Source organism: Mobula hypostoma, chromosome 7 (assembly GCF_963921235.1).
Source record: "Mobula hypostoma chromosome 7, sMobHyp1.1, whole genome shotgun sequence".
Lineage (NCBI taxonomy): Eukaryota > Metazoa > Chordata > Chondrichthyes > Myliobatiformes > Myliobatidae > Mobula > Mobula hypostoma.
Genome location: NC_086103.1, coordinates 48232796 through 48252271, shown reverse-complemented (window position 1 = coordinate 48252271; position 19476 = coordinate 48232796). Strand labels below are relative to the sequence as shown.

The window sequence follows — 19476 nt, the reverse complement described above, 5'->3', positions numbered from 1 at the left end:
GTGGGCATAGGTTAAAGGTGAGACGAAAAAAGGAGATATGAGGGGCAAACTTTTTCACACAGAGGGTGGTGGTTATGTATGGGATGAGCTGCCCGGGAAGTGGCAGGGACAGATACAATTACAGTGTTTAAAAGACACTGGGATGGGTACTTAGATATTAAAGAGTAGAAGGATATTGGCCTAATGTGGGCAAGTGGTATAGTGTAAATAGGCATCCTAGTCGGCATATTTGTGAGCTACACACACAAAATGCTGGGGGAACTCAGCAGGCCAGGAGAAGAAAAGCTGAGGAGTAGATTTAAAAGGTGGGGGGAGGGGAGGGAGAAAGACAAGGTGAAACCTGGAGGGGGAGGAATGAAGTAAAGAGCTGGGAAGTTGATTGGTGAAAGAGACAGAAGGCCATGGAAGAAAGAGGGAGGAGCACCAGAGGGAGACGATGGGTGAGCAAGGAGATAAGGTGAGAGAGGGAAAAGGGGATGGGAATTGGTGAAAGAAAAGAAGGGTAGGGAGCACTACCAGAAGCTTGAGAAATCAATGTTCATGCCATCAGGTTGGAGGCTACTCAAATGGAATATAAGGTGTTGTTCTTCCAACCTAAGTGTGGCCTCATCACGACAGTGGAGGAGGCCATGGATGGACATATCGGAATGGGAATGGGAAATGGAATTAAAATGGCTGGCCACTGGGAGATCCCACTTTTTCTGGTGGACGGAGCACAGGTGCTTGGCAAAGTGGTCTCCCAGTCTACCTCAGATCTCACCAACATACAGGAGGCTATACCAGGAACACTGAACGCAGTGTATGACTCCAACAGACGCACAGGTGAGGTGTCACCTTACCTGGAAGGACTGTTTAGGGCCCTGAGTGGTAGTGAGGGAGGAGGTGTAGGGACAGATGTAGCACTTGTTCTGCTTGCAAAGATACGATACAGTTTAAATCTACTCCTCAGTTTTTTTTCTCCAGTCCTGCCAAAGGGTATCGGCCTGAAACGTCAACTGTATCTTTTTCCATAGATGTGGCCTGGCCTGCTGAGTTCCTCCAGCATTTTGTGTGTGTTGCTCAGGTATCCAGCATCTGCAGATTTTCTCTTGTTTATATTTGTGAGCTGTACATTTTCATGATTCTATATTACTCGAATAGTCTTACTGTCAATTGGTTAGAAAAATGTTAAAAAATATGAAGTAAATTTGCTAAAGTGCAATAATTTCTTCAATTCAAATGGTACATTTAAAAGTAGATGTTATTGGGACTACAGACTTTTTTCTCTCATCAACAATCTTTCCCTTGCTAAATACCTTCAGTAAAAGAAGTTCCTTTTTTACCTTCAAGGCCTGATGTGGCATTACACAATATACAGAATGTCATGATATTTTCATAGATTCTTGAAAAATGTAATGTGCCATTCTGTCACAAGAACATTGTCCTTTCGAGGGTTGCAGCATCAAGGAATAGTCCTGAAGTATCCCTGGACACTAGCAGCTTAGGTTAACTGTTCTCATAGGCAACAAACCTGAATGAATATTTCATTGAGTTAAAAGCAACAACGTAACAAATAAAAACTTTGAGAGAAAAATCTTTGAAAATCCATTATTTTTAAATCTTCATGAAAGAACATCTCAAAAAGCCACTTATTTGGGACATCTCTTAAAGAACAAAAACAAACCAAGAACATAGCCAGGATTCCCTTTGTTTATTTGCACACTATGCCATTTAATTGGGACAGGAGACAGTTGCCAAACAGTTTCTAACTAGCATCAGTCACGTGCACTTCATGTGGCCATCAGACACCACACCGTGCTTAGCATGAAAAGTTTTTAAATAGTATCACTTATGTGTGTTTGCGTTCAAAAATCAGGGATCTTTGTCATTGATAGTTGCCAAGAAGTAAGCAGTAAGACAATTCAGAACTGTTTTGCTCACTGTGGTTTCAAGCATTCGGGCTTGGAGATGCCAGAAACATCCTGCAGTGAAAATGAAACAATTTCACTACTACAACACGATAGGAATTGCTAGAATTTGAAGGCATCGACAATCATCTGGAATGTTACAGCAAAAATGAAAATTTGGAGGATGCAATCATCAAAAGCATTGTTTGAAGGCAGTCTAATATGTGCACAAGATGTCCGTGCTAATTTTGTTTAAAGTCAGTCAAAAGAACGTGGCAGTGTACACTGGATGAATTGCTCCATCGATAACTGCTAGGAACTAATACACAGTTTTATAGTATAGTAGTAGTTTCGGTAGTGTTCTAATTTGTTCTATATTTCATTTAAATACATAACTGCAGGGGGATGGGAACCAGAGTACCAGAACAGTTAGTGGAGAGGTTGTGGAGGTAGATGTTGGTAAGACCATAGATAAAGTTAGGGATCAAGACGTTGAGCATGATGTGACTACTGTCCTGAGCTAGATATATTTCAATGCAAGAAGGATGATTAGAAAGGTAGATGATAGTGCTCAAGATGAGGTAGTTTGTTTACAAACAGGGGCGATGTGTAGTGAGGAGAGGTTGTTGATTGGGCAAAATTTCAGTCAACAGGATGAGTTGCAACGTAAAAGGCGAACAAAATCAAAAAGGGTAAATACAGGATATTATTTGAATACGTGCAGTAGATGGAATAAGGTAGATGAACTTGTAGCACAGTTGCAGAATGGCATGTATGATGTTGTAGGCATCACTGATTCATGGCCTGAAAGAAGATTATAGCTTGGGGCTTAACGTCCAAGGATACACATTGTATTGAAAGGACAGGCAGGAAGGCAGAGGGGGCGGGGTTGCTCCGTTGTAAAAAATGAAATCAAATCATTAGAAAGGGGTGAGATGGGATCAGAAGCTGTTGAATCATTGTGGATAGAGCTAAGGAACTGCAAGGGTAAAAGACCCCGATGGAAGTTGTATATAGATCCCCAAGCAGCAGTAAGGATGTGATCTACAAATTACAGCAGGAGATGGAAAATGTATGCCAAAAGGGCAATGTTACAATAGTATTGGGGGATTTCAATATGCAGGTAGATTGGGAAAATCAGGTTGGTGCTGCATTTCAAGAGGAGGAATTTCTAGAATGCCTATGAGATGCTTTTTAGAGCAACTTGTGGTTGAACCCACCAGGGGATCAGCTAATCCGGATTGGGTTTTGTGCAATGAAACAGAATTGATTAGAGAGCTTAAGGAAAAAGAACCCTTAGGGGAAAGTGATCATAATATGATCGAATTCACTCCGAAATTTGAGAAGGAGAAGCTAAAGTCAGATGTTTCCATATTACAGTGGAGGAAAGGGAATTACAGAGGCATGAGAGAGGAGTTGGCCAGAAACTATTGGAAAAAAACACTGGCAGGGAAGACAGCAGAGCAGCAATGGCTAGAATTTCTGGAAGAATTTCGGAAGGCACAGGAAATATAAATCCCAAACAGGAAGAGTATTCTAAAGGCAAGTTGACAGAACTGTGACTAACAAGAGAAGTCAAAGTCAACATCAAAACCAAAGAGAGGGCATATAATACAGCAAAAATTAGTGCGAAGTTAGAGGATTGGGAAGCTTTTAAAAACCAACATGACGCAACTAAAAAAGTCATTAAGATAAAGATGGAATACGAAAGTAAGTTAGCCAACAATATTAAAGAGGATACCAAAAGTTTCTTCAGATTCATAAAGTGTAAAAGAGAGGCAAGAGGGGTACCTGACTGCTGGAAAACAAACCTGGAGTGGTAGCAATGGGGAACAAGGACATGGTGGACAAACTGAATAGGTACTTTGCATCAGTCTGTGGAAGACACTTGCAGTATAATGAAAGTTCCAGGTGCCAGGGGGCATGAAGTGTGTGAAGGTGTGAACAAGAAAGAAGATTCTTGTGAAACCAAATAGTCTGAAGGTAGATAAGTCACCTGGACCAGATGGCATACAACCAAGCGTTCTGAAAGAGGTGGCTGAGGAGATTGTGGAGATATTAGTAACGATCTTTCAAGAATCACTTGATTCTGAAATGGTTCCTGAAGATTGGAAAATTGCAAATGTCACTCCACTCTTCAAGAAGGGAGAGAGGCAGGAGAAAGGAAACTATAGGCCAGTTAGTCTGATCTCAGTGGTTGGGAAGATGTTGGATTCAATTATTAAGGATGAGATCTCAGGATACTTGGATGCACTTGATAAAATAGGCCATAGTCAGCATCATTTTCTCAAGAGAAAATCTTGCCTGACAAATCTGTTGGAATTCTGTGAAGAAATAACAAAGCAGGATACACAAAGGAGATTAAATTGATGTTGCGTACTTGGATTTTCAGAAGGCCTTTGACAAGGTACCACACATGAGGCTGCTTAACAAGCTATGAGCCCATGGATTTACAGGAAAGATTCTACATTGATAAAGCAGTGGCTGATCTGCAGGAGGCAAAGAGTGGGAATAAAGGGAGCCTTTCCTGGTGACTAGTGGTGTTCCACAAGGGTCTGTGTTGGGACTGATGCTTTTTATGTTATATGTCAATGACTTGGATGATGAAATTGATGGCTTTGTTGCAAAGTTTGCAGATGATAAGAAGATAGGTGAAGGGGCAGGTAGTTTTGAGGAAGTAGGCTACAGAATGACTTAGACAAATTAGGAGAATGGACAAAAAAGTGGCAGATGGAATACAGTGTCAAGAAGAACACAGTCATGCACTTTGATAGAAGAAATGAAAGGTTTGTCTATTTTCTAAATGGAAAGAAAATACAAAAAAACTGGGATGCAAAGGGTCTTGGGAGACTTTGTGCAGGATGCCCGAAAGGTTAATTTGCAGGTTGAGTCTGTATTGAGGAAGGTAACTGCAATGTTAGCACTCATTTCAAAGGACTACAATATAAAAACAAGGATTTAATGTTGAGACTTTATAAAGCACAGGTGAGGCCTCACTTGTGACCAGCTTTGACCTTCTTATCTCAGAAAGGATGTGCTAAAACTGAAGAGGGTTCAAAGGGTGTTCACGAAAATGATTTCAGGATTGAATGGCTTGTCATATGAACCGTGTTTGATGGTTCTGGGCCTGTATTCACCGGAATTCAGAAGAAGGAGGGGTGACCTTATTGAAACCTGCAAATGGTGAATAGCCTTGATGGTGAAGATGCTTCCTATGGTGGGAGAGTCTACGACCACAGGACAAAGCCTCAGAATAGAGGAGCGTCCTTTTAGAACAGAAATGAGGAGGAATTTCTTTAGCCAGAGAGTGGTGAATCTGTAAATTTTTTTGCCACAGGCAGCTGTGGAGGCCAAGTCTTTATGGATATTTAAGGCAGCGGTTGACAGATGCTTGATTAGTCAGAGCATGAAGGAATACAGGGAAAAGGCAGGAGATTGGGGCTGAGAGGAAAATTGGATCAGCCATGATGAAATGGTGAAGCAAACTAGATGGGCCAAGTGGTCTAATTCTCCTCGTATATCTTATAGCCTTATGGTCTTGCAACTTTTTTACTCAGTTAAACAGTAGTTTGTCTTTTTTATACCTTTTTAACTATTTCTGTAAAACTTCAGCTAATTTGGGCAGCTGCTTAATTGAGCCAAAACGTACTGGACCCAATGTGACCCTGTTAACCGGAATCCACTTTATATCCAAATTAAATATTAGGCTTTTGAGCCATGGAGTTTTTGGAATAATAATATGGTATTTATATAACTTTTAGTCATCATATAACTAAGCATAAATTATTTTGATTACTGATTAATTTGATCACCCGAAATTCATTTCAGTTTCAATTATGGTGATTAATTGTAATGGAGAGGCTTGCAACAGTACAGTAGCTGTGGACTTCACATTAAATTATGACAAAACCTCAAAGTTGCTATCAGTTTCATGGAGGAATGACAGTTAGTGACTCATAGTTTAGTTTATCATCATCACTGCAACATACAGAGCAATGTCACTGAACTTTGGAAACAGAATGTAATTATGTAACCACAATATTTTAAGGAGCTTTTAGTACTATTTCCTGCTTGGATACAAAATTAAAACCTGATCCATATCCAACCCAACTAAAGCCACTACAGTGTTAGGTAGCATGACGACAGAAAGAAATTTGCCTTAACATTTATCTCAGTAAGTTAAAGTGGACTTCACAGTGGCAACCTGCTCAAGGAAAAGTCATATGAGCTGCACAGAAGCCCACATCACAGCTGTCACGATAGCCTGCGTCTGCTAGTATGGCGTCAATCATCACTAGTATGAGAGGATCACTCAGGTTGGAGGAACAACACCTTATATTCCGTCTGGTAGCCTCCAACCTGATGGCATGAACATTGACTTCTCAAACTTCCGCTAATGCCCCACCTCCCCCTCGTACCCCATCCGTTATTTATTTATTTATATACACACATTCTTTTTCTCTCTCTCCTTTTTCTCCCTCTGTCCCCCTCACTATACCCCTTGCCCATCCTCTGGTTTCCCCCCTCCCCCTTTTCTTTCTCCCTGGGCCTCCTGTCCCATGATCTTCTCATATCCCCTTTGCCAATCACCTGTCCAGCTCTTGGCTCCATCCCTCCCCCTCCTGTCTTCTCCTATCATTTTGGATCTCCCCCTCCCCGTCCCACTTTCAAATCTCTTACTAGCTGTTCCTTCAGTTAGTCCTGACGAAGGGTCTCGGCCTGAAACGTCGACTGTACCTCTTCCTAGAGATGCTGCCTGGCCTGCTGCGTTCACCAGCAACTTTTATGTATGTTGCTTAATATAGCACCTGTCCATTTTGCTTTCCTTAATTAATAGTTATATTAATAAGATTATCTCAATTCTAGTACCCTGAACTTTAAACGTACTTTACATTTTAAAATTATAGTTAAGAATACTTTTTTAAAAATTCTTATTTAGTGATACAACACAGAGTAGGCTCGTACAGCTCTCTGAGCCATGCCACCCCATCAAACCTAATTGACACTAACCAAACCACAGGACAATTTACAGTGACCAATTAGCCTACTAACTGGGACTTCTTTGGACTGTGGGAGGAAACTGGAGCCCCCAGGGAAAACCCACACATTCCACGGGAAGAACATACAAACTCCATATAGGACAGTGCCGGAATTGAACTCCAGACTTCAGAACACCCCAAGATGTAATACTGTCACGTTAACCACTATGCTATCATGGTTACCCAGAAAAAGCTCTTGTGGTAAGTGCTTTCAGCTAACAAAATATGGATGTTGTATTCAAACACGAGACATTGATTTTTAGTTGTTTGGTCAATATGGAAAAGGAAACGATCAGCAAAAGTACGCAGCTCCACCTTATGCTGTTTTAGCCATGGTGATTAAATGGTTAAATGAACAGTTATCTAACCTAAAATAAAATTGGCCATTTATGCTCTTTCCTTAAACTATTTTATAAGCACAATTGCCTGAAAACAACCTGAGCCATGTCTAATGATGCAAAACAATAATCTTAAGAGAAGCATCAATATTGATTATTTCCCCACTGATATTCAAATAGAATGCATATATGAGATTAATTACTGTTCAATACACTTCTTTCAAGATATATAGTTTTTAATACATAATATGGAAAGAGGCTATTTGGCTCAGTAGAACCATATCATCTCTATTTAAGAGCAATGCATTATTTCCATTTCCCCATCTTTGCCTCTAGAATAATGCCAGTTCTTTTCTTTGAGTTATTTATTCACAGCCATTTTTAATGCTACGACTGAATCTGTTTCCACATCTCCACTGCAATTCTTCCACCAATGGGTGCAGTCTCTTTCATTCCGCTCTAACTATACACCTGTGGTTTGAAATGTTATAAGGCCTTGCAGTCTCCTCCCTTTCTAGGAGGTCAACCTCTGATTCACCAAACTTTTCTATAACTAAAATCCCTCATTCTTGGAATCATTTTTCTTTATCTCTTGCATCCTTATATTTCATAAAGTATCTGGAATTTGACACATTAGTTGGAACTAGTATCTTGCAATGGTTTGTCATGACACTCTTTCTTTGCAAGATAAACCTCATGCTTTTTTATGGCATTCATAGACTGCCTTGTCAATTTCAGTGCGCTTCAACCTCTAAAATCTCTTTGTTCCTTTTCTTTTAGAATTGCAACCTCTAATTTACATCATTTTTTCTCATTCTACTTATCAAAATTAAACACTTTATGATTCTTATCACTACATTTCATTTGTCATCTCTCTCCTGATTCTATCAATAGGTCCTTCATGTGCACTACTATCCTCTTCACAGCTCAATACATTTGCATCTTTGAAAATTTAGTTCTGTATACCCAAGTCCAAACCATTGCTGTAATGATATTTGTATTACCTCCTGAGGAATGTCCATCATACAATTCATTCCAGTCCAAAAGAAAATCTTTTTCTACCACTCTTTCTCTTTTCTTGGCCAATTTCCCTTTCATACTGTTATAGTCCCTTCAATCTTGATGAGAATCTTATCCTGTGGCATTTTATCAAATATCTTTTCAAAGTCCACATAGTTTATCCACAGGAACACTTTCTGTCACTTCATCAAAAAATCTTCATTTAGTTAAAAACATTTTATATTTAACCAATCCATAATGGCTCTCTCTAAACATTTATTCACAAAGTGTTTTGTCCCTGGTTTTTGTTTCTGGAGCTTCTCATCACCAAGGTTAGACTAGTTGTTCTGTAGTTGCTAGTTTTATCCTTACATTTTGTTTTTAATGAAGCTGTAACATTTCTTTAACTTGAAACACCACTCCTAAATATGATGCTTGTTAGAAAATGGCCAGAACATCTTGCTTATTCTCCATGTAAACATGTGAACAAGTTGATTTATCTACTTTAAGTGCAACAGACCTTTCTAGTACCTGCTCTTTATCAAGTTTTAGCCCTTGTAGAATCTCAACTGTATTATCCTTTACTGAAATTCCAACAGCTGTCTCTTTTTAACTGAAGGCATATTTTAACCACTCGACTGAGAGCTCAGCCGTGCCCTCTGCCTCCTTGAGTAGAATCCTCCAGGGCTCATACCAGATTTTCATGGGAACATAACTTAGAACTAGGGAGTGACTGAGACAAACTGATTAGCTACAAAGACTGGATAGTTTTCTTTTACACAGTCACATATCTGATCACTCAATGACTGAAACTAAAGAAGTACACAGCTATGGCAATAACTTGTATTATCAATGAAAAGTCATATCACTGCAGCAAGGTAAATCAGGAACATGACAGATAAGATATCCGCAATAAAGATTCTTTAAAAAATCTCTATATAATGTGCTTCATAAGTCCGCAATGAGATGAGAGTTAAGAACGGAAAATTATGCCATTGCAGATGCATATGATATAGCCATAGAGACCAAGAAATAAAAGTCAAGCATTTGATTTTTTTAAAATTCTGGTTTTAACTATGTGGCAGATTAAGGGGCCACAAAACTGCTAAAAATAATACATAAAAATCAAGGATAAAAGTGAAGTTATCATGTTTAAGTAAATAGATGTAAAAATTGTTAAATTGAGAAACTAGCAGAAATAAAATTAAATCTGTCTGGCAATTATGTTTAGAATAAAAGGTGAATCAGAATTAAGTAACTAACATACTGAAAAAACAAATTTAGAGTAACTAATGACAATAAGACCTAATACAATGAATGCATGAGAAATTTCTCTGCAGCGTTATGAAACATTGGTCTCAGCAGTAGTGAGGGACATTTCAACATGCAAAGAAGGTTGAGAAATAGCTGGATAGTTTGTTCCAGAACATGGTCATGGTTGTCTAAATTGATTGAGTTAAATGTATTAATTGTTTTTAATTATTATAAATTTCCACTTATAATCAGGTGATTACTTTAAATTAGTTTTGGAAGTCAGAGGCTGCTCTCTACGGAACTTGCCCAACACCTTCAATGCAATTTTGTTCAGGAAATTGTGGAAGAAGATCCATTCCAAGTTAAAGTAGACAATGGGTGAGACAGCAGCAAGTACAGGCAGTTCACCAATGTCAGAAACTCTAGGCCAAAATCATTCAGATTAATTATAGCCAGTGGATCTCAATTGTACTGGGAATTACCAACTGCATGCAAGGAGTCTCGATTCGTTGGGTTAAATTTAATTGATATTTTGGAAATTTTGAGATTAATACATAACTATTTTCTTTCTCATTTTACTTTCATTCTCTGATTCCTCCTTTTCTCTTCAACACTTGAGCTGTTAATTTCATCAGTTTGTTTGATTATACTGATGTATAGTTATACCATATTTAGTTATAGTTTCTTGTTCTGTTCACTAAAGCATTTAGCAGCTTTCCAAGTAAAACAAAATATTCAAAACTTAAACTTATAATGGCATGATTAGGTAATGGCAGAATTTGTAAGATGCACTGCTCTATCAAATTATGGCTTAATATGTTTCACAAATGACATTGAAATAGACGGCAGTGGGACAGCAAATTAAAATTAATTCCAAACGTGGCCCAAACCTTTCTTCAGGTTGGTATTTCATCATATGAGGAAGCATTTTGTTAAATGTTCTCTGTCCATCCTTTTAAGTCTGAATGTCGTTTTGATAGTGTGTTGCCTAATACAGTACAGCATATACTACATTACTCTACCCAGGGTATTACCAATGTTTTCTACAGGCTGGTCATTTACAACTCAACTTTTTGATTTTTCATCGCTTGAGATGAAGCCTCAGAAATCCAGTGGAATGTTAAAAGCTTTAAAATTATTGAACCAGTCCGCTTCCATGAGTTGTCCTTTCAAATACATTTACATATTCACGTCTCTCGCATCATTGTCATTATCTATCTTCTTTGTCTGTTCAAGGTATTATTACCCCTCTCTTCATCAAAAAGAACGCAATGGAAACAGACAGACAAGCAGTACACATTGTACAGTGAGTGCTGATTTACGGGCCCCAACAATACATATTTGAAATAGTACTATAAATTCTCACCTGTTTTGCTTGGAGCTGCAGATGCATGTCCTCTTTCCCCATTAGTATTTGAATGATTCTTGCTTAGTAGAGGAGTTATGCTCGAAGATGATACAAGGGTGATAGAAGCATCAGGGTGTGTAAAGGTAGTAGTAGAGACTTGAATTGCAGTGGCTTCACTGTACTTAATGCTAGTTGTAAAGGAAGTTGGCTCCTGGCTTGTGAAAGAAGTATTGCCGGTCAAAGCGCGCAGTGAAGTTGGCTGGGTCGTACTATTTACCATCGGACTATCGGTTATATTAGTTGTAATCTCTTCTTCTACTGAACTATTTGTTACGTTGGGTGAGTAACTTGTTACTGTTACTGAACTGTTATAAGTTGCATTGGGAGCTATTGTGATCGGCGCGATTGCGACATTAGGAGCTGTGCTGTTTTGAAAAGTGAGGTTCGTTGCCGCAGTGGTGGAGAGCACAGTACGAGTTGAGTGGCTTGCATTTGAGAAAAATATTTGATTGTAGGGAAAGGATGTAAAATTTGTCGCGGTACCGTCTTCCGAATTGCGACTTACTTCTGTACTGTGTGCGTTTTGCAAGCTGACGAGAGGCGTGGCGGAGCTAAAAGTGGTAGATGAATTTTCTGATAGAAATGTACCGACGTTTGTTGAAAAACCTGTTTGTGTTGTTTTGTGCGCAGTCGAGTCACTAGCTGGGGAAAAGAAAAAAGGAATATTCACTGATTATTTAGCACCACACAAATTGCATGAGAAAATATTAATGATTTAGATGCCAGAATGCGAAATACAATTTGCTATGTAGTTGTTTTTAAAACAGATACTTTCTTATTCTGCCTGTTCATTTTCTGAAGCGGCTGTTCCGCTGCACAGACTCGTGCTGTTTATTTTTAGGGATCTATACAATAGGGGCTTTCAGTCCCTCTAATTTAAGCAAAAGTTTACAGAAGAACGTCTATCTTGTTATTCTTTGGTATCCTGCCACTGTAGACCGAACATTACACTGGGCTGCCGTGGAGGACCGCGAAATAATCGTATCGAGTGGAAGGATTTGCTCAAATTAATATGGCCAGAAGCCATTATGTGAAACAAGATTTTTCTGACTAAAATAAATGCTAGATACGTCAAACAACAACTATATTAGAATTATAAATATTAGAATATTCTTCAGCTCTTCGCAAATAATGATCATGCTATACTGAAGCTGAAAGTGCAGGGTTTTTTTTTTGCTTAGCGTTCACAATCTAACAACTTGTATTTACATACCTGAGGAAAAAATAAAATGCTGCCACGCAATGAACATCAGTTTCGCCCACATCGTGGTTCCCTGAATTGTCTCCAAATCGATTCAGCCTTACAATAACTTAAGTCAAATTCGTGAAAAAAACGCCTCCAAAACTGCAACTAGAACCTCCCTGGATAGAAAATGCATTTATTGTGCGATAAAGAAAGCAGCCTATGTGAGCAGCAAGTCTACAGCCGGAACTGAAAGAAATCGACTTTGGTTTGTGCCCTACACTTCCAATAAGTTGGAGCCGCGCGTCAGTTAAACAATAGACCCAGCCCACTGCAATTTCCAACCCCCGGCGAAGATCGCTTTGAGTGATGTAGATATATGAGAGACAAGGGCTGGGGATCATCGCTGGATGCAGGAGCAGTGTTAAACGGGACTGGCAGAAATTAATTCTGAAATACTATTCGTAACCTGTTGCAGCGGGCATGACAACCTAGTTGCGGATGTGCGGCATTTTTTTTGCTGATCTCTTAACCACCCGCGCAAGAGGAGTCTGCAGAACACGGCGCTGCATCAATGGGCGGAGCACTGGGGGATACGATTCCTCTGTCGGGCCAGGTTGGGCTATTTACATGGGCCAGAATTTACCGGCCATCCGAAATTGGTATCAGATACGGTATCTAATTCACTCTAAAATTATATCCCAAAATAGTCCGCTCCCCTGCCTCTCCAATGGTTTCTAAAGGGTACGATCTTCCGGAATCGATGAAAGGTCTTGGACCCGGAACGCAACCTGTCTCTGTCGCCGGTGCTGCCTGAAGTCTGATTACGGTTTATTTATAATTTAAAGTTGATTTTTCAATTAAATACTTTAAACATTTCCCCTAATTATACCTTGTGATAAAGTTGATTCATTGAGTCTTGTATAATGCTTTTGAGCCTGGAGCATTTATAAAATATTTCAAAATTAATAGCGAATTGTGGGGTCTGACTCAGCCAAAATGTCTGCAGCCAGCACCACCTCGCCGTCACGCACTGAACTAAAGTATTTTCAGCTCTGTGATTTATTCAATGCGGAGATGAGCCTTGCATCCTCTCTAATGTATAGATTACTGTAACATCATTAGACCCAGGCTTTCTCTGCTAGAAATCAGACTACGGTGTTTCAGTATCGTTTGTCCTGTGCATCATTCTAATGAGCAGAAAACGCTGGAAATACACCGCAGGCCAGACTGTATCATTCGGGAGAGAAGCAAGGGATAACGTTTCAGGTTTAAGACCTAATAACTATGTATCGATCTTTACCAAGTCACAACTTTTCAATACAGTCCTATTGGTACAGATGCGGTGACAGAAGTTGAAATCTCACCGTGTCGGTTGGTGGATTTCAGTTACAACTGGGGTGAATATAATGGGAAGCAAAGGAGAAGATTGCTCAAGATTCAGGATTCAGGTTTGTTTATAACGTACACATCGATGCAAACAGTGAAACGCGCCAACAGCCAACATAACAATACTCGGCAGAACAACACAATATAACAAGCAACAAAGTAACAACAGCGAAACAAGCCTCGTTCTTCCATCCCACCCATGCACATTGACAGTCCTGTACCCCAGGACAGGCCATCTTTGGGAGGTCAAATTCTGTTGGGGGCATACACGGCAAGTGGGGGACAGTAGGAGCGTTGATGCAGAGAGGCCTTGGGGTACAAGTCCAACGTTTGCTGAAGGTGGAAGCACAAGAAGAAAGGGTAATATAAAAAAAAGGATTTGGTATGTTTGCCTCCATAGCCCAAGAGACAACAAGAGTTGGGGAGTCGTGCAATCGCAAACAAGAGAAAATCTGCAGCTGCTGGAAATCCAGACAACATGCACAAAATGCTAGAGGAACTCGACAGGCCAGGCAGCATCTATGGAAAAGAGTACAGTTGACGTCTCCTGCTGAGTTCCTCCAGAATTTTCTGTGTGTTGCTTAGGATGCCATGCTGCAGTTGTACAAGTATTGGTTAGACTGAACTTAGAGTATTCGGTACAATTCTGGTTGCACACCATAGGAGGGATGTGGCAACAATAGGGAGAGTGTTAGAGAGAGTCACTAGGATGTTGCCTGGAGTGGAGACCTGCTGTTGTAAGGACAGAGTTGTCATGGTCCGGTCCGTGAAGTGGATTCTGTACTCCGGTTATTCCATTTTTCCCTTGTTCCGTTCGGTGCCTTAATTGAGGCACCTGATTCTCGTTTCGGGCTGGCAACATAAATAGCTCTGGGGTCCTTGCTGGACCGTCCTTGGCAGTAACCTCGTCAGAATCCCTGTCAAGTTAACCCGCCGGAGTGAGACTAGAGCCGCTGTCTGTAGTTCCTGGGCTGCATCTAGGGCTTGCTGCTACTTGGAGCTTTTTTGTGTCAAGATAAAGGTCAGTCTATTGTATGATTTTGTCTCTCCATGTTCTCTCCTCCACTGGGTAGCTCTGGCCACTTACCACTACCCTGAGGGGGGGAATGGTCTCAGTGTTTTGTGCCCTGTGTCCAAGAAGAGTCCTGGCTCTATGTCCTGTGTCCAAGGAGGAGCCCTGGCTCAGTGTTCTGTGTCCTGTGTCCAAGGCGAGAGCCAAGCTCCGAGCCCAGACCGAGCCAAGGCCAAACCAAGTTTGAGTCTGAGCCAAGAGCCAAGTCTAGACCCTGGTCCCGAGTTCCGAGTTATTGCATGAGTTCCCTGTCAAGTTCTAGTCCCAAGTCCAAGTCCAGGTTTTCCAGTTTGTCACTCTTTGTCTTCCTTCATGTTATCATTTTGTCCTCGCTCTTTGGCTTCCCTAGCAATCTTAATAAACATAGTCCAGTTCCTAGTACTTCAGTGTCTGTGCCTGGCATTTGGGTCTGCTACCAATGACCACGTATGACATGATTGTGTAAACTGAGTTTATTCTCACTGAAATTATAAATGACCTTATACAGCAGAGGTTTCCATCCGGGGGTCCACAAACCCCTCAGTTAATGGTAAGGGTCTGTGACATAAAAATGGTTGGGAACCCCTGTTATAGAGGTTTACAGAATTATGAGGGGCATAGATAGGATAGATAATCAGAATTAATTTTCCAGGGTGTTGGGAGGTGGGTGAGAGCCTAGAACTGATCTGGAAGGTTAGTTTTTCATAAGAGGTTAATGGTTATTGAGAAAGACCATTTTACAGCATTTCATCAGGTACATGGATAGGAAAGAAGTAGAGGGATATGGTGTCAGATATCTTGCTCATTGATTACGGCTTTGGGTTCAACGCCATCACCCTCTGGGCCTCTGCACTTCCTTCTGCAATTAGATTCCTCACCTTATCTGCTCCTCACTGACTATCAACAAAGGGCTGACCAGAACTGCATGTTTAGCTCCCTGCTCTACTCTCTCTCTATCTATACCTGCGTATTTAAGCCTATTTCCAACTCCATCTCTGATAACACCTCTGTTGAGGACGGTGACGAGGGGGCATACAGAAATGAGAAAAGTCAGCTGTTTGAGTGGTGTCACAGCAACAACCTTACACTCAATGTCAACAAAATCAAGGAGCAAGGGGTAGTCAACAATAACATCTTCCTCACTGCCATCCATTTCTTGAACCAACTAGAAAACCCCAAACTACCTTGGACTATATTTCTTTTAACTTGCACTAATGTTATGCTTATTTGTTTATTTTGTCATATAGGTTATGTATAATTTATGTAATTTAATTGTAGATTAAATTAGATTTAATTGATGATTTCAATTCACTTTATTTTCTGTGAGGAATTTTGTTTGTGCAGTCATAAGGACAACATCACAGAACTTAAGATACACAACACCACACTACATATAGTTAAGCACAATAGAAAGTTCTCAGAATAGGTCATATATACTAAGAATTAATGCACATAATAAAACTGACTGTACTGCCAAAGGTTATGCATACTATATATTCAAAATTGGGTGCTGAGGAGATGAATGGAGGAAGGCACAAAATTGGATAAGGCTTATTTTTGCAATGTACTGTGTTGCTGCAGCAAGAGGCTAATTTTCAAGGCATGTGTACCTTGGTTGTGTATACCCACGACAGTCAACAATAAGCTTGACACTTGCATGGAATAGGTGGGTATAAGGGTTACTACTGTACTATTTGTTTATCTACTTATATGAGTGACCAAGAAATTAGGGGATTGTCATAAAAGCCCATCTAGTACATTGGTACTCTTCAGAGGCACACCCTGAACACTTATTCCTTTCACCGGCAGCAGACTGTGGCCACAGTGTAAACCATGTACAAAGTGCAGAACAATACTCACTAGTCTACTCTGAGAGCACATCCAAAACCTGACACCTCTTCCACCAGGGCAAGGGTAGACCTACATAGGAACACCAACACTAAGTCACATACTATTTTGACAGTCTTTCATCATCATTGCTCTAAATCTTGCAGCACCTTGCCAAACAGCTCTGTGCAATTATATTCATTTGATGATCTATAGTGGTTAAAAAAGGTGGCTCCATACCACTTTCTCAAGTGTACTTACGGACAGGAAATAAATGCTGGCTTTGGTGGTAATGTCCAGATCCCAAGAAATAAATATAAAAATACGGAAAATATTTAAATTATTGGTTTGACCAATCAGACCAGCCTTTCAGCTGCTATCACATCTGCCATTCCCAGCTCTAAACTTTGTATGACTGTGTAAAAGAGAAGATGGAAGCTTAAGAAGAATCAATAGTTTGGACCTCAGTGGATAAGGGAGTATCCGATGTCTGTTCCCCCGCAATACCCAGTTCTTCAAGATCTCTTCATTACCAACCTCGACTATTCCACCTCTACAAATGAAATATTAAACAATGACCTTAACCTATTTTTGCTGCTTAGAAGTAAGTTTTAGGACAAATATGGAGCAATTCTGCATGTAAAACAGTTGCAAAATAATTTATTTCTTTAGTAGCATCAACAAATGCTTTAAAACAGTATATCTGACCACAATATAGAATGCCTGTGCATGATCTATGCAAACTCTAAACTATTTGATCTTCGAAGCATTCCAAATTAATGGAAAGTCATAGTCATACATTACAGAAACAGGGACTTCAACCCAACCCATCCATACTGACCATCAGATACCCAACCATACTGTTCCTGTTAACCAGCACTTTGCCTTCCATAGTCACAAGTTACTTTTGAAGTGCTGAGAGAGTGTCTTCTTCCATCATCCTCTCAGGTAGTGTTCCTCATTCTACTCATTGTCTTGGTGGAAAAAAAACTTCCTCAGACCTCCTTTAAACTCTTATCCCATATCTTAAGCTATGCCATCTAGTTTGAGACACTTATGAAGAAAAGTGTTCTACTATCAACCCTATCTTTGCCCCTCTTAGTTTTGTATATCTTTATCAGCTCCTGTTCGCCAAAGAAAACAAACTCCACACACTCTCCAATCCTACCACATCTTTCTTCCTGTCCAGTGTTCAGAACTGTTTGCAATAGCCCTCCTGTGGCATGACAAAGGTTTATAATGTTTTACCATAACCGCTCTGATGTTATATTCTAAGAAAGGCAAGTAACCCATGAGCTCACTTTACCATCTTACTCACCTGTGCTGATATCTCAGAGTTCCTTGGACTTCTACCCCAAATCCCTCTGTTCCTCAGTACTCCCGAGGACCTTATTATTTGTGGTGTATGCCCAACGCCTATTAGTCGTCCCAATATGCATCACCTTGGACCAACCTGATGGCATGAATATTGATTTCTCCATCCATTTAAAAAAAAAAATCCCTCCTCCTCCCCTCTTTTTCTATTCCCAGCTCTGGCCTCTTACCTCTTCAACTGCCTATCACCTCCCCCTGGTGCCCCTCCTCCTTCCGTTTCTCCTATGGTCCACTCTCCTCTCCTATCAGATTTCTTCCTCTCCAGCCCTTTACCTTTCCTACACACCCGGCTTCACCTATCACCTTCTGGCTTGTCCTCCTTCCCACGACTGGTCATGACTTCCGGTCAAGATGGTGCCAAGGAATGCTACCACAGGCAACATTTTCCAGGTAGCCAATCTCTTCAAGTATTTCACTTTCTCTATGCCTTCTGCTTGTTCTTTTTGACTTGATTGTGTTTCGGAGACTGTGACATGCAGTTTGGAGTTCGATCAAGTGAGAGGACTACGAGCACAGACTGCCTTGAGCAGAAGACCAGAGAAGAAGACCATGACTGTCTCCATTTTGAAACACTGAGAAATATTGAAGCATTGAGACAAATGTGGAGCAGATCATCAGTTGCCTTCCATGGAGGCCACAGGTCGACGGCAGTTTGTAGACGGGTCAGTTGTGCTCGGAAGGCTGCAGGTCAGCATGACAGTGGTCAGAAAGCTGCAGATCGGCAGTGCAGTGGTCACTTTTTGCAGAAGGACTGAATTTGAGTAGCCGCTTTTCGGTTATGGCAGGAGGATGTTTTCAAAATTCCAAGATTTATGCGATTATTGAACTATAGTTTATATTGCTGTCTTTCAGTTTACTGTGCTTTCCTTCTTGTTGCTGATTGGCGGGCTGGGGTTCCAGTTGGGCGATGTGTTGATTTTTGTGCAAGAGAGGTGGTTTGGGGAATAGGGGGTCTGATGTTCTTGTTGTTTTTTTCTGTGTGGGTGATCTGTTAGTTTATGTGTGTGGGAGAGGGGTTGGGAGTTTTGTGCTGTTGGTGCTGTTCTTTTCTGCGAGGGAAGGGTTTGGGGGGCTTTGATGTTGTTGTCCCTGTTTTATTGCTAGGGAGGGGGTTTGGGGTTTTTGATGTTCTGGCTGCTGTTTTCTGTGTGAGCATCTGTTGGTTTCTGTGGGTATTTTGTGGTTAGCAGGTTTTGTTTCTTTTTCCTTTTCATGTGGGGAGGAGGGTTGGTGTCTTTTCTTTCAATGACTCCTGTAGTTTTTCTGCATTTCATGGCTATCTGGAGAAGACAAATATCAGAGTTGTATTGTACATGCATACTTTGACAATAAAATGAACCTTTGAATCACTGATGTCAAGTTAGCCAGCCTGTAATTCCCTGGCTTGTCCTTGCCACCTTTCTTAAACAATGGAACAATATTAGCCATCTTCCAGTCTTTGGGAATTTTACCAGTGGCTAACATTGAAGCAAATATCTCTACCAGGTCCTCCACAATTTCTTCTCTAGCCTTCGACGGGATCTGAGAATGCACTCGGTCAGGTCTTGGGGATTTATCTATCTTAATATGCTGTAAGGCTGCAAATACCTCCTCCCTGGTAGTATGAGTGCCCTCTAAAACACTTCCACTTATTTCCCTTGTCTCTTGAGCAACCACAATTTTCTCTTCAGTAAACACTGAAGAGAAATTTTCATTAAAAGTTCCATCCATCTCATGTAGCTCACAACA

The 19476-nt window shown here is 40.5% G+C and overlaps 1 protein-coding gene across 1 annotated transcript in view; it reads right to left on the bottom strand.

Moving 5' to 3' along the window:
* Positions 1-12366, bottom strand: part of LOC134349307 (prostate androgen-regulated mucin-like protein 1) — a 47716-nt gene extending 35350 nt beyond the window's left edge. The window contains exons 1-2 of the mRNA XM_063053411.1: positions 12138-12366; positions 10883-11566 (exon numbers count right to left, since the gene is read on the bottom strand). Of these exons, the coding sequence (XP_062909481.1) occupies positions 10883-11566; positions 12138-12189 (736 nt within the window). The 5' untranslated portion in view covers positions 12190-12366. The remainder of the gene's footprint in view (positions 1-10882; positions 11567-12137) is intronic.
* Positions 12367-19476: the final 7110 nt, after the last annotated feature.